At 46.1% G+C, this 24,742-nt stretch overlaps 1 protein-coding gene across 6 annotated transcripts; it reads left to right on the forward strand.

Moving 5' to 3' along the window:
• The first annotated feature begins 4,389 nt into the window (after positions 1–4,389).
• On the forward strand, positions 4,390–23,162 carry SINHCAF (SIN3-HDAC complex associated factor). 6 transcript variants are annotated; one of them, XM_085569957.1, is made up of 8 exons: positions 6,795–6,923; positions 10,474–10,588; positions 13,302–13,369; positions 15,320–15,467; positions 17,117–17,216; positions 18,178–18,304; positions 19,631–19,781; positions 20,626–23,162. In XM_085569957.1, the coding sequence occupies exons 4-8, from the start codon at positions 15,340–15,342 to the stop codon at positions 20,786–20,788; spliced, it is 669 nt and encodes a 222-aa protein (XP_085426083.1). In that variant the 5' UTR covers positions 6,795–6,923; positions 10,474–10,588; positions 13,302–13,369; positions 15,320–15,339; the 3' UTR covers positions 20,789–23,162. The 6 variants fall into 6 exon arrangements, with proteins under 6 accessions (XP_085426081.1, XP_085426079.1, XP_021395660.2 ...); XM_085569953.1 differs by lacking the exons at positions 6,795–6,923; positions 10,474–10,588 and adding an exon at positions 5,566–5,644; XM_085569956.1 differs by lacking the exon at positions 10,474–10,588 and having other exon boundaries at positions 6,784–6,923.
• The last annotated feature ends 1,580 nt before the right edge of the window (positions 23,163–24,742 follow it).

The raw sequence follows: 24,742 nt of genomic DNA on the forward strand, positions 1-24,742 counted from the left end.
GCTCCTCCCTCCAGATTTTGGCAGTAGATTTCCCTTTGGTTCTTGGCTGTTTGATCAAAGCTTGTGATCCGGACTGCAGATTCTGCACATTTCCGGCAAGGACCAGCTCCTCCAGCTGCCTCCTTTCCTTGGTTAGCCAAGTCTGCCCACAGCTCTTTTTCCTCACCAGAAGACTTGCAATTACTGTGTCGGCCTTTGACAGCTTGGCAAGAAGGTCAGCAATGCTTCATCTCCTCATGAGACTTGTCACTTGTACCTGAGCCTGGAGAGCTATCACCATCCTCTGCCTTGCTTTGGCTGAGTGAGAACTGCCCACAGAGACATATTCTTGCCATCGTTTCTTTGGCTTTCTGCAGTCTAAGCCTGAAATCTGAAATTCTGACACCTCCTCGAAGTACCTTTTTTCCTTCCATTCTGCCTGCTGGTACTGTAATGTAAGTAGTATCACCGAGGATAAACCTTTCTGAAGAAAGAATGGGGGATGTTTTAACCTGGAAAAAACTGCCTCAGGTTTCTTGTTTTTATTTAGCAGAGTACCTTACACCTGTAAGAAAACCTTTCCTGACAGGTCCTCTGGATGCTCCCAGCAGAGGATTTTGGGGATCAGCCATTTCAGACAAAAACCAATTTGCTTCCCTAGCTGTTTCCATTCCCAAGCATTCCTATTCACCTTCTTGATTCCTGCTGAGAAAGAGGTCAAGATAAAAAGCTTGTCACACCAAAGCATTGCTTCCTAGACAGCATGGATGCTCACCCAACTACCTGGACCTAGCCTTGCTTTTCATTTCCTCTCAGCCAGCTGTGTCTGTGTTCAGGGCCATGCAGTAGAAAATAGGATTAAGGAGATGGATGTACCTGGTCAGGAATCTTAGGTTCAGGAAGAAATTTCAAAGAGCAAATTGTGCCCCCTAAGTGATCCCACCTGAGATCAAGCCTACACAGCACTCTCCAAAGGAGCTATCAACTTCCTCTTCCCTAAAGATTACTCTGAAATCATCAGGATAAAATCCAGAACTGCTCCCCACTGGAGCAGATGGGAAAGATGGGGGGCTCTGTTCAGAGGAGGAATATCTTTTGGGTTTCCATACACGGTCTCTGCTTTCAGAACTGCCCCAAATGACAGGATGAGGGGAGGGTAACTTTATTGACAGGAAGCAGCCTGGCAGGCAGAGAGGGCTGATCTTCTTAATGGTGTCTTCAAATCGCCTTAATATAAATCCCCATAGAATAGTCTTACTGGCTTTAATAGGTATGAAAGCAATAGTGCTGCAAAGAAACCAACAGTGCTTGAGAGGCTGCATTTAAGGTGTTTAACCAGCAATAAAAAATGGTCATTTTGCTCTAGAATTTGAGGAATCCGTAAGAATTTAAGAGAATTATCTTCCTCTTAAGGAATTTGAAATGTCAATTTAAAACATTTCAGAAAGGTTATTATTCTCTGTTAAGCCCTAATGGATTTCTTAGGCTGGGCTATAAATGATCTGCCTTGTTCCTTGGAGTAAGCCAGTTCAGGGTCCTGTCTCTCTGAGCCTCATAGCTTGAATACTTCATTCTGGAAGCATGAATATCATAATATCAATTTTGATTATCATCAAACTTTGCTGTAATTTTTTGTAGCCATCTGTTATTTGGCCTAGAACATAAAATGGTGAAAATCCCTTTTCTTTTTTAACCTGCTTGCTCAGAACTACCAGTTTTTAGAGCACTTGTGCCTTCAAAAAATTAGCATGATGCTACTTACATGGGTAACTGGTGAAAGCAGAAGCTAAAGAACTCATTTGTTGATGGTATCTTGCTCTGAAATTGTACTCCTTGGCAAAACCTTATTTACAACTCTTTCAGCACTTCCCCCCCCCCCCTTAAAAAAACTCCTGGTAATTTTTTTGAAAATCTTTTGGCCAATCACTAAGCCAAGAAAGTAAATTTTCAAATTACTCAAGTTACAAAAAAGAATTTTACAATTTGAAACAGGAACAGTGGCCTGGGTTTTTTCTTGACAGCTGCTCTTCACCTAAAAACAAGTAGCCTATTTGTGTTTACTTATTCATTAATATTGAAAAATAGCACAGTGGGATCAGATGTCTTGTCTGGCAAATGCCCTACTTTTTCTCTATGTTAGCACTTCTCCCTCATCATCGATACATTTATGTTTTAAAAGCCCTCATGGTTCACTTTATTATTATTACTATTGATATAATTTAGCTTCCCAGATAAAATAATTAAGAGTCCAGGCAGGGAAGGTACCAGTTTAACTGGAACACAGCAACAGTCCAATTAGTTTCCAGATGCACTCTTAAAGTAAATGTTTTTTAGAACTGATCTGGATGAAGATAAATCCTCATAAAGCTCATATTCAAGGTCACCTGGGATCTCTGTGAAATCCCACATTCCTCCTTTATAGCAAGCTCTGAGTGGAAAGGAAGATGCTTGATTTTTTAAAACAGAACCTTGTGAAATAAGGCTTTACCTGTAGTGTAAGGATGCATGCATTGTTTCAGATATCTACATTTTCCAAATTAAACTTCCCAGATTTGTCCCAAGTTGGAGGTTATTTTTCATCACCCTCTTTCCAAACAGTGAGGTCAGACAAGGTGTCCCTCTGATGCTGTGGAGAGCACACATGGCTTGCTCGAAGGGAAGGGGCTAGGGAAACCTTGGTGATGATCATCAGGTATTTGAGTGCCTTTTATTTATTTGCAAGCTGGCTATCAGCCAAAAATGAAAACTCAAACCACTGTTGAGTTACCAGCATAGCCCTGAAATATCATCAGCAAACACTTCAGGGGAACCAGAGATGTTTCAGAAATGAATGTTGGATCATGTTTTTCATTTCTGTGTTGCCATTTGGAATTCTGTGGATAGAAGGGGTGTTTTTTTCCTCTGAGAGGACAGGAATGACAGACCTGTTCACAGGCTGATCAGCACCAAATTTGGAAATTCAAATTCTCCCCAGGTTACAGCAACACCTGTCCTCACGAGATTTGGAGTGGAAGGGCACAAAGTTGTGAAATAAATACCAGAGAAGTTGTCCTGACCCTGGTTTGTTTGCAATCAAAGCCCACCCTGAGATGTTCTGTGAATGCTCAGCAGGATGGTAATGAGGGCAGCAATTGATTGGCGCCAAGAGATCCATTTTGTTCCATTGGGTTCTGCTTGATATCTTAGGGAATTCTCCTTGGAAAAGTAATTTCATTGTCACTTGGGATTTAAATGCTATACTAGATGGTGTTGGACTAAAAGGAATGTCACCAAGCGGCCTTGAGAAGTGTGCTAGAACAAAGAAATGAGAAAATCTGGGAGAAACACTTCTTCCAATCAAAAAGAAAGAGGCAGATGAAATCAAACACATTGTATGTAAACAAAATTTGCTAAGTGCTGGTAGAGTTTCCTAGACCAGTTAAAAGCAGTAAAATTATAGAAATATTTGGAGAAATTATTCAACATTACATACATCTGTGGCTCACAAGTTGAATATTATTTGGTTTAGCTGTGTCTGGAAGAAAGCCCTGGTAGCAGATGCAGCACTCTTTGATCATTCAACAGGAGCCCCCCAAAACTCAAATGACAACCTGGAGGGTTCCTTGGGTGGTGTTCTCCTGTGCTTTGTGCCCAAAGTGATTGGATTGGCAGCACTGAGGAAGGAGATGGGGTAGTATTACCATGGATTTACAAGCAAGTAGAGAAGATGTAAGATCCTCAGACAAAGGTAAGGAAAAGTATCTTGTCCAACTCTGAAAATTCCCAGAGCTTAGCTAGTCTAGTTGTTGGAAGCAAAAGGATAATTTCAGCAAAAGTTCTTGGTGAGTTGTTAAATCAGGATTAGTCTGAAACGGTCACTGTAATGAAAAAAAAATTGTTATAGAAATATTCATTGGCATTATTTCAGTGTTTTAGAGTATTCAACAACACCTGCATGTGGTGCCTGAACTGCAGTTGATTCTGTGGGAACTTTTAAACTTTTAAGTAGTTCAAAAGAAGGGAATCCTTATTTGGGCTCGGTTTGAGTGGCAGCCTGGGAGGGAGTAGCTCGCAGCTTTATTGCAGTCACGGGCTGTAATGGTGCTAAGTCATAACTCCTTAGGTGTTACCTTGTATATCACATGCTAATTCGTCTGACACAGTTCTCAAAGAAAATCTATTTCAACATAACCTGCCAGCCGCCTCGTGAAGCAGCTCTTCCAAAATTGCACAAAAGACCCTGAACCCAAAGGCTGAGATGACGCAACTTTTTAATTCACTCATTGTGACGCTGCAGGAAAAATTACATAAGCCACTGATGACTTTTAAAGCACTTTAGAAAACGAACGTTAAAATTAACCCGGAGCGGGAAAAAAACTCTTTCCGTGTTCCCTGCGACGCGCCCCCCGCGAGGTTCGGTGCGGAGAGGCAGCGATGGCCACAAACACCGCTAGGTGCGGTGGGGATGGGACGCGCCGCGCTGGGAGGGGCGGCGTGTCACCGGCGTGTCACCGGCGTGTCACCGGGGGTGGCAGGGTCGTGTTGCGGGGCTGTGTTTGCGGCGATGTTCGGGGCTGTGTTTGCGGGGCTGGGCTATGTTTGTGGTGATTTTCGTGGCTGTGCTTGCGGTGATGTTTGGGGCTGTGTTTGTGGTGATGTTTTGGGACAGTGTTTACGGGGCGGTGCTCTGAGTTTGCAGTGATGTTTGGGGCTGTGTTTGCGGGGCTGGGCTGTGTTGCGGTGATGTTTGGGCTGTGTTGCTGTGATGTTGGGGCTGTGTTTGCGGGTCTGGGCTGTGTTGCTGTGATGTTGGGGCTGTGTTTGCGGGGCTGGGCTGTGTTGCGGTGATGTTGGGGCTGTGTTTGCAGGGTTGGGCTGTGTTGCAGTGATGTTTGGGCTGTGTTTGCGGGGCTGGGCTGTGTTGCGGTGATGTTTGGGCTGTGTTTGCGGTGATGTTGGGGCTGTGTTTGCAGTGATGTTTGGGCTGTGTTGCGGTGATGTTGGGGCTGTGTTTGCAGGGTTGGGCTGTGTTGCAGTGATGTTGGGGCTGTGTTTGCGGGGCTGGGCTGTGTTGCGGTGATGTTGGGGCTGTGTTGCGGTGATGTTGGGGCTGTGTTTGCGGGGCTGGGCTGTGTTGCGGTGATGTTGGGGCTGTGTTTGCGGGGCTGGGCTGTGTTTGCGGGGCTGGGCTGTGTTGCGGTGATGTTGGGGCTGTGTTTGCGGGGCTGGGCTGTGTTGCGGTGATGTTGGGGCTGTGTTTGCGGGGCTGGGCTGTGTTGCGGTGATGTTGGGGCCGTGTTGCGGTGATGTTGGGGCTGTGTTTGCGGGGCGGTCCCGCGGGGGCCGTTCCGGCGCCGGGCGGGGCGGCACGAGGCAGGTGCGGGGCGGGGGCGCGCGCCGCGCGCGTGAAGTCACCTCCGCCGCCAGGGCGGGCGCCGCCCCCGCGCGCGCTTCCCGCGCGGCCCTTTCTGCCTTAAAAGGACAACGGGGCGCGCGCGGCCGGCGGGGCTCGATTGATGAGAACGGAGCCGTGGGAACGGCGCCTGCGCAGAGCGGCCGAGGGGCGGGAGTGGGGCGGGGCGCGGGCCCGCGGGCTCGCGCGGCGGCAGAGCGCGGGGAGACGGGGAGCGCGCGCAGCGGCGGGAGCGCCGCGCACCGCACGGGTGTCGGTGGGCGCAGCGCGGCGGTGAGTGATGCTTCCCTTTCTCCCGGGCGGGAGGGAGCGGCGGGCTCAAACTGAGTTTCGTGGCTGCTTGTTTCGCGTTCTTCGGGGCGTCTTTATTATTTTTCCCTTGTTTTGTTTGCTTGTGGTGGGTTTCCTTTTATTTAATTATTCTTCTTTTGGTGCTGGGATTTATTTTTTTTCCGCGAGCTGGTGGTTTCTGTTCATTCCGAGTCACTCCTCGGAGCTTGTTCCCAGTTTTGCAGCGGCAAAAAGACTTTGCCGCCTTGAAACACTTTGACATGCGTGTGGCTTCTGTGAGCGGTGTTTCGCCCGTTTTTTTTCTTCGATTAGTAGAGTTTTAAAGGATGCGCGAGCGGAGAGGAGCGCCTCCCGCATTGTTGCGGACCCATCCCTAGAACTCTGATTTCGCCCCCCCCCCCCCCCCCCCAATCCCCCCCAATCCCAAAGTACAATTAGATCTCCAAGTCTTTAGGAGGAAAGAGTAGCCAGATCCCCATAATTTAACTCCGAAAGCAGTCCCAAGGTGCGGAGCGGGTTTGGAAAACCGGGCTGCTTGGCGATGACGGGGGCTGCAGGGCAACTTTCCCGGGCCGTGGCTACCCCGGCCCGCCACGCGGGTGGCGTGGCCCCGCCGGTGCGGAGCGGGTGCCGCAGGTGCGGCCCCGGCGCGCCCCGCAGCGCACACCTGTAGCGCTCGCTCATGAGTTGGTGCCAGCGGCGTGGCGGAGGAGAGGAGGACACGCTGGTGCCCGCCATCCCTCTCTCCCCGTGTTTCACGTGGGGAGAGTGGGGCAGTTCTTATTGTTTCCAGTTATCATTAGTAATTGCGGGGGAGTCCGAGTCCGTGCACGCTGCAGAGGAGCAAAACGCGCGGCCGTGGGCTGGCGGGACACGTGCTGTCGGTCGCACCGGTCGCGGTGTGGGGCCTTCCCCGTCCTGCCCCCGGCCCGGTGCGCGGCGTTGCTGGCGTGGGGACGGAGCGGCGACGATGGCGTCCTGCCGCTCCGTAGCTCGGTGCCAGCGCAAGCGGCTCCCGCTCCTGCCGGCGTGTGCCCGCGCCTGGCGCCAACAAGTTCTAACTCGGGGCTCCGGGGGCTGCGCAGCGCCGGGCGGCGGGGCGGGCGGCGTGCCCCCGGCGCGGCACGTAGGCAGCGCCCGGCTGCAGGGAAAACAAAGGGCTCGCATGTGCTGCGGGCGGCGCGGCTCCCCGGCGCGCCGGGGGAAAGCGCTCCTCCGCGCCCGGCGGGGGCTCGGATCGGGGCTGGCGGGTGTCGCTGGGGTAACACTTGTCGTGCGCGGGACGGTGTTTTTTAGGGGCTGCCTGCCGATTTTGGAGGAGTTTGGAGGGGCGGGGAAACTTTGGATGCAGGCGCGCTCCGCACGGAACCGCGCTGCGCGCACGGCTCTGCGGCCGGCGGGCGGGCAGGCCCGGGCGGCCGCCCCGGGGCTGCCCCCGGGTCTGGGGGTCCGCGTCGCCCCCGTCGCGGCGTGCCCGCGTTGCCGGGAGGTCTGCGACGGCCCTTTGAAGTGAAACTGTTGCCATGTTTGAATTACGTCAGGGCCGAGCCATGAGGAACCGGCGCGGGGCGGGCGGGGAAGGGCGGGGGGCGGCGGGGCACGGTCGTCGCTGCGCCGGAACGGGGGTCCGGGTGCTCGGCGGTGCGGCCGCGGCTCCATCCCCGCTTCTCGCCGCTCCCCCCGCGCCGGATGGGGCGGCTGCTCCGCGACCGCGTGGTGGGGCGGCGTTTGCAGCGCGGGGGCCGCCTCGCAGCGCCCACCTCCGCGCTCGGGGCTTTCCTCCCTGGATCGCCGCCTTCCCCTTCCTGTGCTCTTCTAATTTATTTTTGATTTCACTCGTCTTTCGGCGACTTGAGCGCTTGGCAGCCCCGCGCAGGGGGGGTGCTGCGGCCACCCGCGTGTGCGCTCCCGCGGCTCCACCTGACCGGCGGGGCCGCCCGTGAAAGTAGGTCGTGTGCCCCGGGGGGGTCTTTGTTCCCGGCCCCGGCCGCCGCTCCAGCCGCCGGCGCTAACGGGGGAGCGGGGCCGTGCCCGGAGCCACGAGGTGCCCTGCGGGAGCGGCGCGACCGAGCTCTGTCTTTTTAAGCGTTTTTTACCGTTGTTATTTAGGGTTTGGCGGGTTTTTGTTTTGTTTTAATGTCGCAGTCTTGAGCCATGAAAGCGCTCCCCGTTGCGCTCTCACTTTGGTGAGGTAAAAGTTGCCGTCTCCTCTCCTACCCCTGTGTCCTGGTGTGTGTAGCTGAAGGGATTTAAAGGGACCTGCCAAACCTGTTGTTTACTCGGGCTGTCCCCGTACGCAGCGAACAGGGCTGAATCCCGCCTGCCCCGGAGCCCCCCCACCCCCAGCGATGCTTTCCTGGCGGGAACGGCCTCGGTTCATCCTACAAAGAGCCTTGTCCCCTGACTGATGGCCCGTCCTTCGGACCTACATTATTCAATTAACATTACAATTGCAAAAATCTTGGGAGCTGCCTCCCGGCGCCGTGGCTGTGCCGGCAGCCGCTGCAGGCTGCTGATGCAGGATGCTGCCCGCTGCCGTGCCCTGAACACGTGTCTGGGCTGGAGGCCGGGCCGTGCCACCGTCCCCTCGTGGCTGGGGAGCGGCAGCAGGGCCAGCGTCCTGCACTGAGCCCACAAGTGCAACAGCAGTGCGATGCTGTTTTTTACTTGGAGTTTTAATTTGGCGCTTAGGAAGGTAGCAGGCTGACAGCCGTGCACACAAGTGTTTCGCTCTTTGGACAAGGCAGTCGGTAAGGGTGATGGCTCCTCCACCAGCTCCTTTACTGCTGTGTGCTTGCTTCCAAAGCTGAGGCTGCTCCTGCCAGCCGTGTGCAGGGTGTGTGCACCCCCTTCTCACCAGCCCGCAGGCAGACAGATCCGCTGTGTAGTTGACAGCTTTTTAAAATTAAAGATTGCACAAACTTGGCACCATAGGGACAGACAGTGAACTGGAAACCTTTCTCCTGATACCAGTGGACAGTCAATGCTTTGGTACACAGGTGAGCTCTAGGTTTCTTGAGATCTGTGCTACCTGGTAGAAAAGCAGCAAGTAACAAGTCGGGATTTTCAAACACACCCATAGGCATGCAACATCCAGCTTCCACTGAAAGTAAGTGGGATTGAGTGCCAGAGCCTCTGGGAAAAATTCCTTCTCACTTCATTCTCTAAAAGAAGCTAATTGCCGTTGTATTCAGTCTTCCTTTCAGAAGAAAGTATCAGTGGCTTCTTTGTAGAAGATGTTAAGAAAGCTGATAAATTCACAGAGGCTAAAAATAAAGTTAAAACTGTGACAGTTTGTTGTCTCACTCATGCCAAACAGCTCTTTCTGTGTTAGCTAACTCTGCTTTGCATTGATTCTTAACACCTCATTTCTTGTACCTATCTCATAATGACATGAACGACATCCACAGGGTCCTACATGACAATCAGCTTCATTCTTGCACCCTCTGTAGTGCTTGCTTTTTAACTCAAGAAGCCAGTGAGCTGGGACTTGAAAATTGCCCAGGCAGGGCTCCATTTCACAACTCAAGCCCTTTGCGTTTCTGTAGAATGTGCTCAGTCCAAAGTCCAAGTGAAACGACCAGTAATACTGCTTAAGGACATGGAAAAGTATCCTTTTTAATGAAGTTACTTCAGCTGTTCTGCCGAATAATTACTTCTCCTTCTGTTTCAAGTCCCCATCCAGGTATGTTGTCCTCTTTAAAAACAGCATAAAATAACCTAGTCAAAAAACACAAACCAAAACTGTTCAGTGTCTCATGATCTGAAGTGGCTGTGATGTTTTTTCAGTATCAGGTGCTCGCAGACAGCATCATAACAGCTGTGGTGACTGCACTCAGATAAGCATCACAGACTCAACTCCAGCACATGTTTGAGAACATCCCAGTTTTCCTTGCTGGGCTCCTACTCAGGCTGAACATGCTGTTAGTTATGCAATAAGAGTTTCAGCTAGGGGGAAGTCATCTTTCAAGATGGAATGTCTGCAGGTGGGACAGGTTTGGATTTATTTTTTCTCCTTATGCAAATCTTGCTGGTTATTGTTTTCATGCTTTGGCCTATCCCTTCTGGAGCACTAACCACATGGCAGTTCAGAGGAACACCCACGTGGCTTAGCCTTTCAGTTCTCTAGCTTGAATGAGTTAGGAACTTCCTTCCCAGGGAAGATCCAACAGGTGAGTAGGCTTCTTTATGACTTGACTGCTACTTAAAATGGAACCAGGAACAGTTTATGACTCAGGATGCCATGGAGACTCAAACACGGGGAAGAAATGTCTGATTTGATTTTTGATACGAGCTTAGTAGTTGCTGCTAAGGTGCATTGGCTGTGCTGAGATTTCACTCCAGCACTGAGCACACAACAGTAGCTATGGATATCTACCAGCAAAAGAGGAAAGATTCCTGAAGATGTGGTTTTGACCTTCTCTGGTTTTGCTGAACTCATCAAGTGACAACTCCACTGTGTGCTGTGGCATTCAGATATTCCTGGTAAATACAGCTTTCCTACATGTAATGTTGTTTTGGGTGGAGAGAGGAAGGAAAGTGGAAGGAAAATCTGAGGATATAGAATACACTGTACAGAATGTACAATTCCAAGGTTATTGATTGCTGGTTATTAGTATCTCTGTTTTAAACTATAGGGAGAGATGACAGTAAGAATATTTTTTTTTTTTTTTTTTTTTGAGGGATTCAATCTTAACTTTTCTTCCAAGCGTTTTTTTTGCAGCAGCCTGTGAACTCCGGGGAGGTATGTTTATGTTGCTTCTCTGATACAGATCAGTTCCTCTGTTGATGTACTATTCTCTGTCTTACAGCTGATTTGCAATAGAGGTACTGCAGTTTATTTCAGCAGAGGGACAGGCTCAAGAATTTATTGAGATGAGCAACTCTGCTTCTGGCGCCGTACACAGCTCTGGAAGCATTTTTCATGTATGTGCATGTGCCTGGGTGTATGCTCTTGCAGATGCAAAAGCCAGAGTACCTATGTACATTCTATATTAAGGCATCTGTTTAGTTCCCTCTAAAAGAAGAAAAAAAAAAAAGTGTAATTTTGGCTATGTTTCTTATTCCAGTGAAATAATGTAGGGATGACAATTGTGAGATTTTTACTGACAGGAACCGGCTGCATCAACATATGTAGGGTAGATGATGGTACTTTTCTTTAGCCCAGCTTCAGGGAGGCTGTGCCAAGGCTGTTGTGTACACAGAAAGGGAAATCAAATCGTTGTTCTCCTCTCTGACAAAGGTACTGGCAGTTCTGGATTGTGCAAAGGGGGAATGATTGCAGGCCAGAGAGGGGAGATGGGGAGAGAGGAGGATACTAAGTATTTGGACTGGTATGCCTCTGGTATGCTCTCCCGTAACTCCAGGGAATGTTTCTGTTTCAGCTTTGCAAGAAGCAGGTGAGCGTGTTCATTCCCACTGGCCTGGTAATTGTGTTACAAAGGGAGACATGCCTGTCTTCTAGGAATTCTGTCCTTGCTATTATAAAAGGTTTTCATTCTTCTTGGGTGATCAGAAAGAATGCAGAAGGAATCTGGAAAAGCAAATGAAAGTGGCTCAGCTTACTTTAAGATCTAAAGGAGTTCAGAAGTTCTCCCCTGACTTGAAAACTTAATGAGCATCTGAAGCAATGCCTCCTTTTAATTTGTATCATCAAATTAAATTTTGCAAAGAAAACTAAACACTAAATTCTAGTCCTGACAGGTAACAAAAACATGAAACTATTTTCACACACATGCTTCTTTGTACCAGCCTTTCACTAAGGTAATAAGCAGGGTGTGGGGATTTTTTAGATTTCCCACTACTTTTCTCTTTCTGACTTTACTGTTCTCTTTTGCAAGACAAGTTTCTATTTTTGATGCTGCTTTTTCAAAAGTGAGAGGGCAGAAGAATGGAGAGAGCACTTTCCTGGAGACTTTTCTGAGTCCATTCAGGTTGCTAAAGCAGTTGTATAAAGCAGAACTTGAATGAATAGCAACTTCTGCAGGGAGAAGCTGTGGAGAGGGAGACCAGGGAGGGAAGAGGATCACTCTTTCCCTGGCCTGGGGGAATACTGCTTTCCCACTACTGCAGATAAATCTTAATTTCTGCAGAATGACAGATAACACACTGTTAAGATTTCTGATTCTTTTTTGGAGATCTGTCTTTCACACTTCTGTGCAGCTGCTGATATATTTTAATAACATGCTTAAATTGGCAAATAATAACAACGTTAAATAGCATTAATAACATGCTTAGATTTGGCAGAATTATGTTGTGTAATGCTTTTTACTTCTAGGCAAGTTACTTTCTATTTGCCATATTTTTTATCTATCCCAAATTTCACGTGGTTAAAGTTCCACAGCTAAGATTCAGGTGTTAGGGCAGCTGGCATCTTAAATCCCTGGTTCTAATTCAAGATCTAAATTGCAAAGCTTTCAAATTAAACCTTTTAAAGGACACAGTCATATTTACTTCTTTGTCCATATTTGCTATTAAGCTCTCCAGCTGACAGAATATTTAGTGTATAATGATTAAATGGCAACTGTTTAGGATTAAATGTGTAACTGGACTGACGCCTTCCATTTATAACTGCACTTGGATGCAGTTGTCAGAGAAATCTGTTTAACTTGTGGTTTTGCTACTAGCTCTTCCCCATTCAGGCATTATGTGTGGCAATACCATTGCTGACCATTCATCAAGTGGGAAACAGATGGCACTAGTTTCCCTTCTATTGAAGGATGGTGTTGAAAGGCTGCTCCTGTGAAAATGGCAGCAATGATGCAAGCCAAAATATTTTCAGAATATATGTGTTTTCCAGTCTTTGCCAGGACATTGATTATAAGACGTGCATCTTATTCTGCGGTGGTATTTACACAGAGACACCTTATCACAGAGATCACCTTATCACTGTCTGGATTCGTGGAAGAAACTTGGTTAGAAAGAAAACTGCATTGTTGGTAGTTGTTTCTTGCCACATAGCAGTCAAGATTTTCTTGCTGCTTGAGTTTGGCAGCACAAGTGGACTTTGTGTCTGCGATTAGTCTTTGACTTTCTAAAGAAAAGTACCAGACCACAGATTTAACATTGGAGTAGTCAAACAACATCTAAAATTGCTGTTTGGAAGTTGAAAATTCCCAGGTGAGCACGCTGTTGGATCTCCAGAGGCTTGCTGAGCAATGTCCTCAAGAGTATCTCCTGAAGAAGGTGCTAAGAAACAAAATACTCAAAGCATTTGCCTAGATACTCTGTTATTTTCTTGACAAGCCAGGAATATTTACCTGATTTGGCTGTGCATGAATTTGCTACACGTCCAGCAGAGGCTGGAGTAGTTCTGAGACTTAACCATCCCTCCATGAGTCCATTCAGCAGGTCACTACTTAGATACCTTCTTTTACTTACTGCATCTACCCCTGCCTTCAGGCCAGTGCTGTACTAATACAGGGAGCAGTGAATCTCCTAAAAAGCCTGACACTATTTGGGGTGACTTTGCTGGATATTTGCACAAGTTAACCTTGGGAGAATGTTGCCCTAGGTGAGCTCCTTGTGCTGCAGTAAGTAATTGTGCTGAAGAAAGTAATTCAGCACTTAAGCCTGTGGAAGACAGCGTGACCTGGGACAGGAGGGAAGGAAGGACTTATCCTCTCCATCTCTCTCCTAGGCCTGGAGGATCTCCTTGGCGTTCAGCTTGAGCAAGTCCCTTACCATCAACAGGCTCTACAAGTCAAGGCAAGTTTTATGGAGAGTTGAGTCTTCCTAAATGTTGGTGCAGTAGTAATTGCAAAGAGCCACAACCTCAGTGAGCCCCAGGTGGTCTCATATATGCTAGACTGAAATGCAAGCAAGCATGTACACTTTCAGCTGGAAACGGGTTCCTTGATTGATTTTGTGTCTGAGTATTAGCCAACAATATTGGATACGATTTTTACTTTTGTTCTCTGGAGTGTGGGAAATTGCATGTTTATTTTGCTGTGCTCCTGTACTCTTGATATTCCTTCTGGGGTGGAGGGATGTATTTTCACCTCTGTGTAGGACTGTACATGGGCTGGGTGGTCCCCTAGCTTTTGCTGTGGTCCTGCAGAAGTGCACGGGATCTTTTCCTGTTGCACACCATTCCCCGTCAGATGGGTGAGTGTGATGCTGGGTATGGTCATTTTGTGGAAGCATGTTTCTGACCTCACCTGAACCTGCTTTTCAAAATATTTTATTGCCATAATGATGTGGCAAGTCCTGGCAGTGTAGACAGAAGACTTCAGATTATTTTTCTCTGTACCACTGGAGGGTTAAATTTTTTTTTAAAGCAGTGGGAACCTATTCTCCTGGGGCTTCCTGCAGCCTGTCCCCTCTCTGAGCCCTTGGTGCGTGGCGAACAGCAGAGGTGGCTGCTCACTCCTTGCAGCAGGTGGTGGAGGCAAACCTTGCACCAGGGTCTATTCAAAAGAGAACATCTTGGAACAGTCCCTGCCTGCGTTATGAGACAGAGCCTGTGTGGCCTGTGAGGACTTGCTGTGTGTCTAGGCCCAGTGCCAGGAGAGCAGCAGCTTTGCTCAGGTGTTGGTTTGGGTTTTGAAGCACTGTGGGAACCCTGTTTGCTCTGACAGCGTCTTATGCTGTGCCTGACAGGGGTCTGCACTGGGGAATAACCAACTTAGGAGAGAACTGGCTTGGTGGGGGGTCAGCATGTGTTGAAGGGTCTCTGTCATGGTGACTGCAGTGACTAACTTGAGAAGTTTCTGCCTGGAAGATGGCTCCACTGTATGATACCTGCTCTGATGGCAAATCCCAGCCTTGGTGTACTGAAAAGAATAGGATCCCTGAGAGCAGGAGGGCATTCTTGGCTTCCTGGGCTGGAGCCAGGTTTGCAGAGCTGGTGATTACAAAGCAACAACTTCCCTGTAACTGGAGTTCCATCCTTGTTGGCAGGGCATGTGTGGTAGGCACATGCTGAGATGTGCCCCAGGGTCCTGCTCCCTGGCCCTTTCTTTCCTAGCTGGGTTTCCTTCCCATGGAAAGCAGGGTGGGGACGGCAGGAGGCTGAGAAAAGAGCATGTGCTGACATGGAGCTGGGATGCTCACCCAGGCCCTGAGAACAGAGAAGTGCTCCCGGGTCCTGCAGTGCAGACAGGGCCATTGAGGGCTGGGTGGGACTCCACCCTGCTGTTTTTAGAGCAGCTTTTCAGGTATGTCTGCCCTACAGCCCCGGGGGTATGACTGCAGTTCATTTCAAATGACTCCTACTCACTCTCAGCAGAGTTTGCCAGGGATGTTTCCAACCAGCACCCCTGGTTGGTGATGAAGTAGTTCAGTGACCCAGAGTTCAGCTGCCAGCTCCTTGTCCATGGGCTTGGGCAGGTTCACACAGCCTATTCTGCAGCCTGTTCTGCCACATGCACAATGCTTTCAGTGGCCAGGTTGGCTTCATTCGCACATCTGGGTTGTGCTGCCTGTAGATGTGCCCTTGGAGTAGATTTGTGCAGTAAATGAGCTTGTTATGGGTCCTGCTGGGTATTGCTTAATATTTCAGCTGTTAATTATAGAATTTCTTTAACTACTGTATTCTAGGTGCATCTGTTCTTCTGAGGCAACGTGGGATAAAAAAACTATGCCCTAATCTAGCAGTTTTTTTCCTTTCATTATCTAACAGTGATAATTAACACCAGTTTCTGTTTGTTTGCACAGGGTACAGCTGGGAGGAAAAGATGTTTGGCTTTCACAAACCGAAGATGTACCGGAGTATAGAGGGCTGCTGTATTTGCAGAGCTAAGTCTTCCAGTTCTCGTTTCACTGACAGCAAACGTTATGAAAAGGATTTCCAGAATTGTTTTGGGTAAGATTCCCACCTTAGTCAGCATGTTTGGCATTGATCTCTGAGCTGCAAACCTGCTGTACTGTCCTCCTTGCTCTGAAAGCCTGAAAGATTAAGTTAGCAGAGGGGAGTGGTGGAGGAAGGCTGCCTTTGGCTTCCTCACAGCTTTCCTGGGCAGACAGGAGGGGCTGGATCCTCTGTTGCTGTGTATGATACCATTTGATTTTCAATTTGATTGTCACTGCCAAGGGAGAGCTGGTAATTCATAACACCAAAGGATCAGGCTCGTGCCTCTCCCACCTCCCAGCATGTGCAAGGATTTTAGACTTCTCTCAGTGCATTTTTTGCTGGTTCCATAGAGATGTAAACAGCTACATAACAAAGAACTCTGCAGATCCATGGGAGCTTTCTGTGGCTCTGAAGATTCAAGAATGTTAGATAAGACTTGATGAGCAAATATTCAGTAGTTTCAGCAGGGTTTCTGTAGAGTACCTTGTTACAAATATTGGTGTCTTTTGTCTAATAGGACACAGCAATGTGTTATTAAAACTTCTCATTGGAAAACCATTATCTTGGAAGGTGATTAGCTTTCCAGTTAGGAAATGTTTCTTGAAAGCATTAGTAAATAAAGCTATTCTTGTACCACTTACTGTGATCTTTGAATTTTTTTGAATACTTTTGAAGAGTTTGCAATTTTGTAGAAAATTCACAAATTTTCCCCATTTTTTCTAGAAGCACTCTTTTCATGCATTGAACTTCAGAGTGCTTTGTATTTACCTTGGATTTTGGTACACAAGTCTGGTGCTGGCAGTTTTCCTTATCATATTTCTTCGCTACTGTCCTTGGCAGTCAAAGACTGTGTACTGTGTGCAGATCTATTGTTTTTCTTTTTTTTGGTGGTTGTTTTTTTTGACTGCAGTAAAGCAATTTGCAGTTTACCAGGACCACTGTTGTTGTGCTATCTCAAATATGTTTGCCAAGGTAAAAATGCAGACTAAACACTGGGCAAATAATGGTTTTCTGAGCCTGCCTCATTCAGCTATAAATGATCCAAAGTTTTCCTATTTAATTAGCTGAAAAATTCTACCGTGCTTCCCTGCTATATTTCTTTTAGCATGGATTAGCAGTAGAGATGATTCCTGAGGAAAGCTTGTTAGAGGGAGCAAGTATTGCTGTCATTCCAGTGACTGCTGTTCCTGAAACCTTATCCTGTGCTTGTGTGGGAGTGTGTTAGGTGATGTTTGTTACTAATCCTTGAAGCTCTGTGGGAAAGTTAAGACATGAGTAAGCTTTTGATGTTTGTTCCCAAGTGTATGTTTGAATAACATGATTATTCCTCCTGCTCCAAAGTAAGCAATCCACTGCAATTGTGTCTTGGTTTTGGGGGAAAAGATTCCAAAACCTGCAGGTGATGGGACTGTTGTTTTCAGTGCCCCTCTGGGAGGCAGAATTGTGACACCTTTTTATTTCTGTGTGGAAGATGCTTTCTGAAAGTGAGACCTGGTCTTTAAATGGCACTGTTTGAGCATCCCAGGTGACCTGTAATGTCAGAAAAAGAGTGTTTCAAAACCCTTCTTATTCATCAGTTTTTATTTACTTCTTGCTGTTACCAAGTGGGGGTGTGCTTTTATTAACTGTTGTTTAGTGATCTTTGCTTTTGTTTTTACCAGGCTCCATGAAGCTCGCTCAGGAGATATTTGCAATGCCTGTGTGCTTTTGGTGAAAAGATGGAAAAAATTACCAGCAGGGTCAAAAAAAAACTGGAATCATGTTAGTAATTTATTTCTCTTCCGCCCCAAAACTTCTCTTTCTGGAGAGGGGAGGTGCTGGCAGGGGTTTGGGGTTTGCTCTTTCACCCACACTCTCCCTTCCCACCCTCAGCATCTCTAAATCCTTCCTGGAGTGTTTACTGCTGTGTGGCTCCTACCTGCTTATGTGCAAATGGTGATTATGCAAGCCTGAGATGCAGTCACAGACTGACTTACCTTGTAATTCCTTGTTTTCAGAAGCTCCTAACTTTATCCAAAAGTTTCTTATAGTATGCAAAAAACCACAAAACCAAAAAACATTTCAAGTTTGGTCTTTATTCAAAAACGGTTCTTTTTGTTTTTTTTTTTTCTTTACCAGGCAAAGTGACTTGCTCACGCAACACATTAATCAATCTCATTTAATCAGATAATTACAATGACTAATAATCTTGCAGCTATTTTCACTCATATATTCTGTTTTGATATGTCTAATTCAATTCAGGCCTAAGGCTGGAAGGATGATCATGATTTCTTGTGTATATAATAATCTTTATCCAGGATGCCTTGATACTAATGGGTGCCATAACTATAGTTATTACTACCACTAGCTTTCCTCAAAAGTTAAATTTATGACTAAAAAAAATACAGGGCAAATGCTTGGCAGACAATCTTAACTGAACCTCTATTAACTTAAAAATTATTTGGTTCTAAACTGAATGATTTAAAAATGGGAAGTTGGCAAAAGTTGAACCAAATGTGCTTTTTAAAGTAGTTTGCTGCGTTTTCCTGCAGACTCAGCCTCTTGCAGAGGCTGAGATTTAGCCAGATTTAAATGAAACATAAGAGTGTCTGTACACAGAACTGCCTTGGATTAACTTAAGGAGATTTTGAACACCTTCTGCCAAATCACTTACTGTGTCTTGACTGGGGCAATCCCTGGGCATGATGCACAAGTATTTAAACCTGAATTTTCTCTGTACTAGGTGGTAGATGCCAGGGCTGGACCCAGCCTTAAAACAACATTGAAACCAAAGAAAATTAAAACTCTCTCTGGAAGCAGAATAAAGAGCAATCAAATCAGCAAACTGCAAAAGGAATTCAAGCGGCACAGTAAGTGGATCCAAAGAGATTTCAGCCATAAACTTCAGCCTCCCCTAACACAGCCCACTGTTAACTGGCCAAGCTGAATCACCCTCTAGATTTGGTTGTGCACACTCCCACGTTTGGACTCTCCCTGTTTTCACAGCCTCTTGTCCTCTGAGAGTTTTGGGAGGGTGTGGAATGAGAAGGAGGAGCTTGTGTGCAAGGTGGGCTGCAAGACAGAGGTGGAGAAGTGGCAAGGGGGCACAAGGAGTCTGGCTGGAAAGTGCAGGCAGTTGTAGCTTATGTTCCACACTTAAATGACATAACCCTAGAAAGAACATCTTGGGCAAAGATCTCATTGAAACTGAAGATGGAAGAGGCTTCTCCCTGCGTTCAGTAATGTGCTATAGCCATTTTAAGTTCTCTTTTCCCAAAAAAGTATTTTTCTTCCATACATACTTTTTAACATAGATTCACACAAACCCCCCCCTCCCCTGCTTAAATTCCTACCATGTTTCCTTATACCTTCCTCTGCCAGTCTCAGTGATTTCTTTCCAGTAGCACATGGACTCTCCAAGCAGATTTGGATTCATAGCTTTCCAACAAAACCATCTGCCAGTTATGTTCTAAATGTGTGTCAATACTTAAGGCTTTTCTTCTAAAGCAAACATTCCAGCTTCTTTACTATTGCTGACTTGGGTATCTCTCTCTCTTTCAATTATCCTACCTAGTCAGAAGGAGAAGTCTCCAAATAATCAGTAAAGGCCCTGACCCAATGAGCTTTTATGTCCTCATTTAAGGCACTGCAGTTAATTTATTGTGTCATTAGCTGCCAGAGATGGCAGCTGAAAGGTAGGAGAGCAAGACACTGTTAAGGTGTGTCTGCACTGGGCCTGTAGCTCCTGGTCTTGATCCAGCAAAAGCTCAGTACTACCTATCACATAATGAGAATATATATATATATAATGCACTATTGGGAAGAGCTTTGCAGCACTTTACCTGAAAGAATGAGAAAGACTGGAACACAGATCTTCACTGTCTTGAGGGATCTCCTAGTGATTTCAGAGTGTGGCCTGTGTAGGCTATGTTTGAGAGCCAGAAGCTGAATCCTGATCCTGAACCTCTTTCCAATCCCTCACGTACAAGAACTGTCTCCACTTCTGAGGGCTGTTCCACAAATCCTGACACTCTATATTGAAATGGGCAAGAGCAGGCAAAATAAATGGGTTATCATTGATAGGTTTTTCTTGTTAATTAAAACGCATCTCGCCTCTGCTCTCAATCCACAAGTCAGGAGGAGGGTAAGTCGTTGGATGCATGTCCTGATCTTTGCATTTCTTCTTTGCCCTGCAGATTCTGATGCCCACAGCACAACTTCAAGTGCCTCCCCAGCTCAGTCGCCCTGCTACAGTAACCAGTCGGACGATGGCTCTGACACAGAGCTGAGCGCTGGGGCCAGCAGAACACCAGTGTTCTCCTTCCTAGATCTCACATACTGGAAAAGGTAAAAAGCAGCAGAACATGCCCTCTGTGCAGGCAGCAAGCTCACCTTGCGTATATACTGTTTGATTCTGCCTCCTCATCCTGATTTGTTACCATTTAAGTAACAGGGCATACAACATCTGTCTGTTCATGCATGGAAAGAGACATTTTCCCCTGTCTACCTTCAGTTCCCTAAACACTAAAACAGTTGCTGGAAAATATTTTTGCTGGTTTTGGCAGTAGCAGTCTGTCATTATCTCTTCTTAAAACTATGCCCTGTAGATATGGTATGTTGCTACATAGAAGAGTGCTCCCAGCTTGCCAGCAAAACATAGCATTTGATTTGGTTGACCTGTGATGGTAGTCATTTGGGAAAAAAAAACAAAAACCCTAAAAAACAAGATCCTGGAGTGGGAGGAAAACCACAAGGTTTTCTGTGACCTGAGCTTATTATCTTTTATTGCATGTTGTGACACAGTAATCCCTTGTTTAGCTAATTGCTCAATTGAAATTGTTGTGACTTTGCTGCCTCCTCTCAAATAATATTTGCAAGTGCATTGTAGCCAAGGTTAGTTCAGACCAGATGGCTGTGTCTGAAACTTCTCTGGGAAGCAAAGTTGGAGACTTGTTTTTTGTATAGACATGTTTGGGGTTTTTTGCTTTTTATTTGTTGTTTTGGTTTTTTTTTCCCCTAAGACCTGTTGCTGATTTAGACACGGATTTGTTTTCTGTTTGTGATCAATCTTTCTGCCCCTGTCCTCTGGGCTGGAGGCTCAATAAAGTAGTGTCTAGGGTCAGACATACTTTTTGCATGTGAATTCTGTGTATTCTAAACAAAGTATCTGTCTCCCTGCCATTTCTTCCAGGCAAAAGGTCTGCTGTGGAATTATTTACAAAGGGCGTTTTGGAGAAGTCCTCATAGACACTCATCTTTTCAAACCTTGTTGTAGCAATAAAAAGTCTACCACTGAAAAGCCAGAACAAGAAGGGCCCCAATCTCCAGCAATCTCCACCCAAGAGGAGTGGTGACTTCCTTGGATAGCTGCAGAAGGTTATACAGATCCTCTTACTCTGGAAAAATACTAGAAAAGTGACTATTCACTTTGGACACCTGCTATGCTGCCAAAAGACTATTCCCTAGAACTGTTTTGGGTTTTACTGCTACGATTTCCACAAACTCTGAAGCCAGTTTGTATCCTTTCAGAAAGACTGTACATAATATTTAAGATGCTATGGAACACTTGGCAAAGCTGAATGCTGCTGCAAGGTTGTCTAATTTTCCCCCACACTCACTTCCCAAGTGAATATGAGGATGGGGTTTGTATATTAAAGTATATGTAGTTCATGTTTCTGTACTGAAAGAAGCAGTGGTTGTAAGGCTTTTTTTTTTTTCTTTAAAAGTTGGTTGGCAAACTTCCTAAATTCCCAAGAAAATATTTCATTCTTAGACATGTATGAGTCAGTAAGATTAACTAATACATAGAAATGTTATAAGTCACCTCTCTAGTTATATAAATATATATTTTTAAAGGTGTGGCGATTTCACCCTATACTACTGACATAACAAAGAGAAATATTTCATCCCTCCCATGTGACACAGACTGGTAATCTGCAGACATCTCTACTTCAAGTGGTAGCTATCTGAGAAGCCCTCCAGCATAAAAGTGCTCTTGAGAAGGGGGTGGGAGAGCTCTCCACCTGGCTAAGGATTAAGATTTACCTAAGAACTGAACACAGCAAAATGGGAGGTTACTATTGTTTTTTAAGCCAGCAGTGGGCAGCCTGGGCTTGGTGTAGTAACCCCTGGTGGTTAGAGAGATGGACCAAGAAACATCCTGATGCCCAAGTCAGGTGTAGATGGCAGCCAAAACTGAGTAACTGCTCTCTGTTGGCCCAGTGCAGCTGAAATGTGACCACAAACAAGACTCCTCCTGCTTTTGGACCTGACAAAGAACCAAACCCCTTGCTAAGCAAATTAGGCTCTGGTCCAGGGTTATAATCTGGTTGCAGTCTGGGGTTTGAATTCACAATAACTGTTTTGAAACCCTTCCCTCTGCAGTGCTTTTCTGTGTTTGGGTTTTGCTGGGGGTTATGTTTGTTTGTTTGTTTAAGCAACTGCCACATCAACACTTCTGTGAATATTGAATCTGAAAAGTTCTGCTAAGAATGGTGCTGTTCTGAATCAAGGCAGCAGCTCTGTTTGCATATGTGATCAAAAGATAATACTTTCTGCACAGATTCCCAGACAAGCTCATGTGCAAATCGTTGTGACACTCCTTCAAACTCTGCTTTGCCTCTAGGGTGGAAGCAGCTTCCGGGAAGACTGTGCTGCAGTTTTAGCTCCCAGTTGCTTCACCTTCCTTTATGAAGGTTTTACTTGTGTGAGTTGGGAATTCTGCTTTTTGTTTGGTTGTTTTTTTTCCTGGTTTTAGGGGGAGGGAGGATTTTTATTTTTACTATTACTCTTTTGGGATATCCTACAATGGATTACTACATGGTGTGATTCTTGTAGGTGTCCGGTGTAGGGCCAGGAGTTGGAGTTGATCCTGATGGGTCCCTTCTACTCAGCGATTCTATGATTCTAAGCTTTCCTTTTTTGTGAGAGTCATTGGCATAATACTGTGGTGGGTAGGGTTTAGGACTGGATTTCCATGTAGTCTTGGTTCCTGAAACAGGAATACTTAGCAGATGAAAATATAGATAGGGAAAGATATGCAGGTTTTAAGAGGAGCCTCTACCCTCAAAGCTTTTTTTTTTTTCTTTCTTTTTTCCTCCTGCTGGGTCAGCCAATCTCTGGAGAGAAAGAAAATCAGGGGAAACAGGGCTTTGACTTATCACAGCCTTACAGCTTAGAGCTTTCCTTGGACTCATTTTACTTTTCCTAAACACTGAAGTTCTTAAGGGAGGACAAAGCTGCTTTACCTTGCTTTTATTCTCATCCAAATAGAATCATTCAGGTTGGAAAAGATCTAAGCCCATTGAGTCCAGCCACAGATATAATGGATACTTGATTGTATAAAGGCATAACTAGGTTGATCACGTCTAATAAGGGCTTGAGCAAGAGTCCTTGCTGTGTTTGCAGACACCTATTTCATTAATTTGTGTTTTCAGCATCAGTAATTCTGTACACCTAAGAAGGCTGCAGTGTGGATGTGCTCTGATACGGATCATCTCTTCTGTATTTATTTATTTATTGCTAGATTTCAACTACCAACTGCTTCCCCTACTCCCTCCCACCTCTTCCATTCCCAGTAGTAATGCAAAATGAGTAGTCATGCACTTTGTATTAATGTATTAGAAATCTATGGAACCTGTTTTGTACTTTTATACTGTTCAGACACTTGTAATCCAAACTTTGTTTTTACTAGGGTAATGAATAAATTTAGTCTTATTTAGAAAATAAGCAACTTCTCCTGTGTTTATTTCAGCTCTGTTCTTCTGTTTATTAGATTTAGTGTTGGAGCCAGCCCAGGCAACCCATGTTTCTATTTGAACAAGACCAAGCCTTTTTTTGAGGGGGTGTGAGGTGATTCCCTTCCTATTTAATTTGGAAATAAGAGCAGAGCAAGGGAGGGAGGTGGTGTTTGTTGTGACAGACAGCTGTCTCAGGACAGAATCACAGCTTTCCCTTGGCACTGTGCATGTGTCAGGCATTCCTTTAGTGGTGTGGGTGGTGCTGGCAGTCCATGTTCCCAGGGGGCTTGTTCTCTTTCTAGTTCACCAGCATTCATCAAAGGTCAGCTGAAATAACAGCATGGAAGGGTTGGTGCTGACAGCATTTGGAAACGTCCCTTTTCAAATCCACAGGAGTTGGTGGAACAGACTCGTGTTGGAGCCTGGTGTGTCTCTTCCCACGGCAGGCACAGGCATCTGGATGAGCTCCAGCAAACTGGTTGGGAGCAAGGTCTCTGGTAGGAGCTGTCAGTGAGGAACTGAGTTTAGAAGATAATGGGGAAAACTGCAACCTTAAGCACAATGGCTTGTTGCAAGAGGCTGTTTTGAACTTCGGTGGGGATGCTGATTTATTCCTGCTGATGTGCTGGCTGTTTTCTTACAAATTGAGCATGATGATATTCAGAGATGTCAGAAAGCTGTGCATAGACTGCCAGATTGTAGTACAATAGCATCTGGTTTTGACATTTTCATTATCTACTGTAGATGCCTAAACATATCTTGGGCATAATTCAGTTCACCTGAAATGTAAAGTTTGTGTAAAGTCACTGAAGAGAAGCAGATGCACCAAAACGTGGTTTAAAGCAGGTAACCTTCTGTGTAACCCATTATTTGCAACTTTCCACTCTATTTGAAATAATTAGTTCCTTTACTCACTCTCCCTTAGACTGCTGCTGCACACCAGTGGCTACAGTACTGTCAAGGTCACCTCTGGGTGCTGAGGACATCTGTGCTGACGGAGAGAGGGCTTTGTGGGGCAGAAAACAGGGTTACAGCTGTGGAGGAGGAAGATCCTCTGGGAACACTGGGGAAGCATCTTCAGAGCACCTGGGTTAGCTGTTGCAATGACATCTGCTAAAATACTTCACAGTGCACACACTATAAGGTGCTTTACAGAGGATTGTATTGAAAGATGAGAAAAACAGCATGGGACAAGAAGCTATTTTGTTGGGGGCTATCAGTGGACAAGGAGCAGATCCATGATTTCCAAAACCTGAGCTGGGCATCTAGTGCTGCTGCTGAAGCATGCAATGGCAAATTCTGTTTGCTTTTTTGTGGTGCTGCATGAAGAGTCATTTTATTCTATCTGTACAGTTTTGAAGTCTCTGTGACTTCTACAGCACTGAACCTGAGACATGCTTTCTGAGGAGATGATTGGGTCCCATCCAGTCCCAGTGACCAAAAAGTTACAGCTCTTATGAAGTCATATAAAAAACTTAATTTTAATATAATGTAAGAAAAAGGGAAACTAAATGGTTCTTGTACCACCTAATATAATTTTTTAGGTTGTCCAGATCAGCGGTAAGAGCA

The sequence above is a fragment of the Lonchura striata genome, chromosome 1A (assembly GCF_050655825.1).
Source record: "Lonchura striata isolate lonStrDom1 chromosome 1A, ASM5065582v1, whole genome shotgun sequence".
Classification (NCBI taxonomy): domain Eukaryota; kingdom Metazoa; phylum Chordata; class Aves; order Passeriformes; family Estrildidae; genus Lonchura; species Lonchura striata.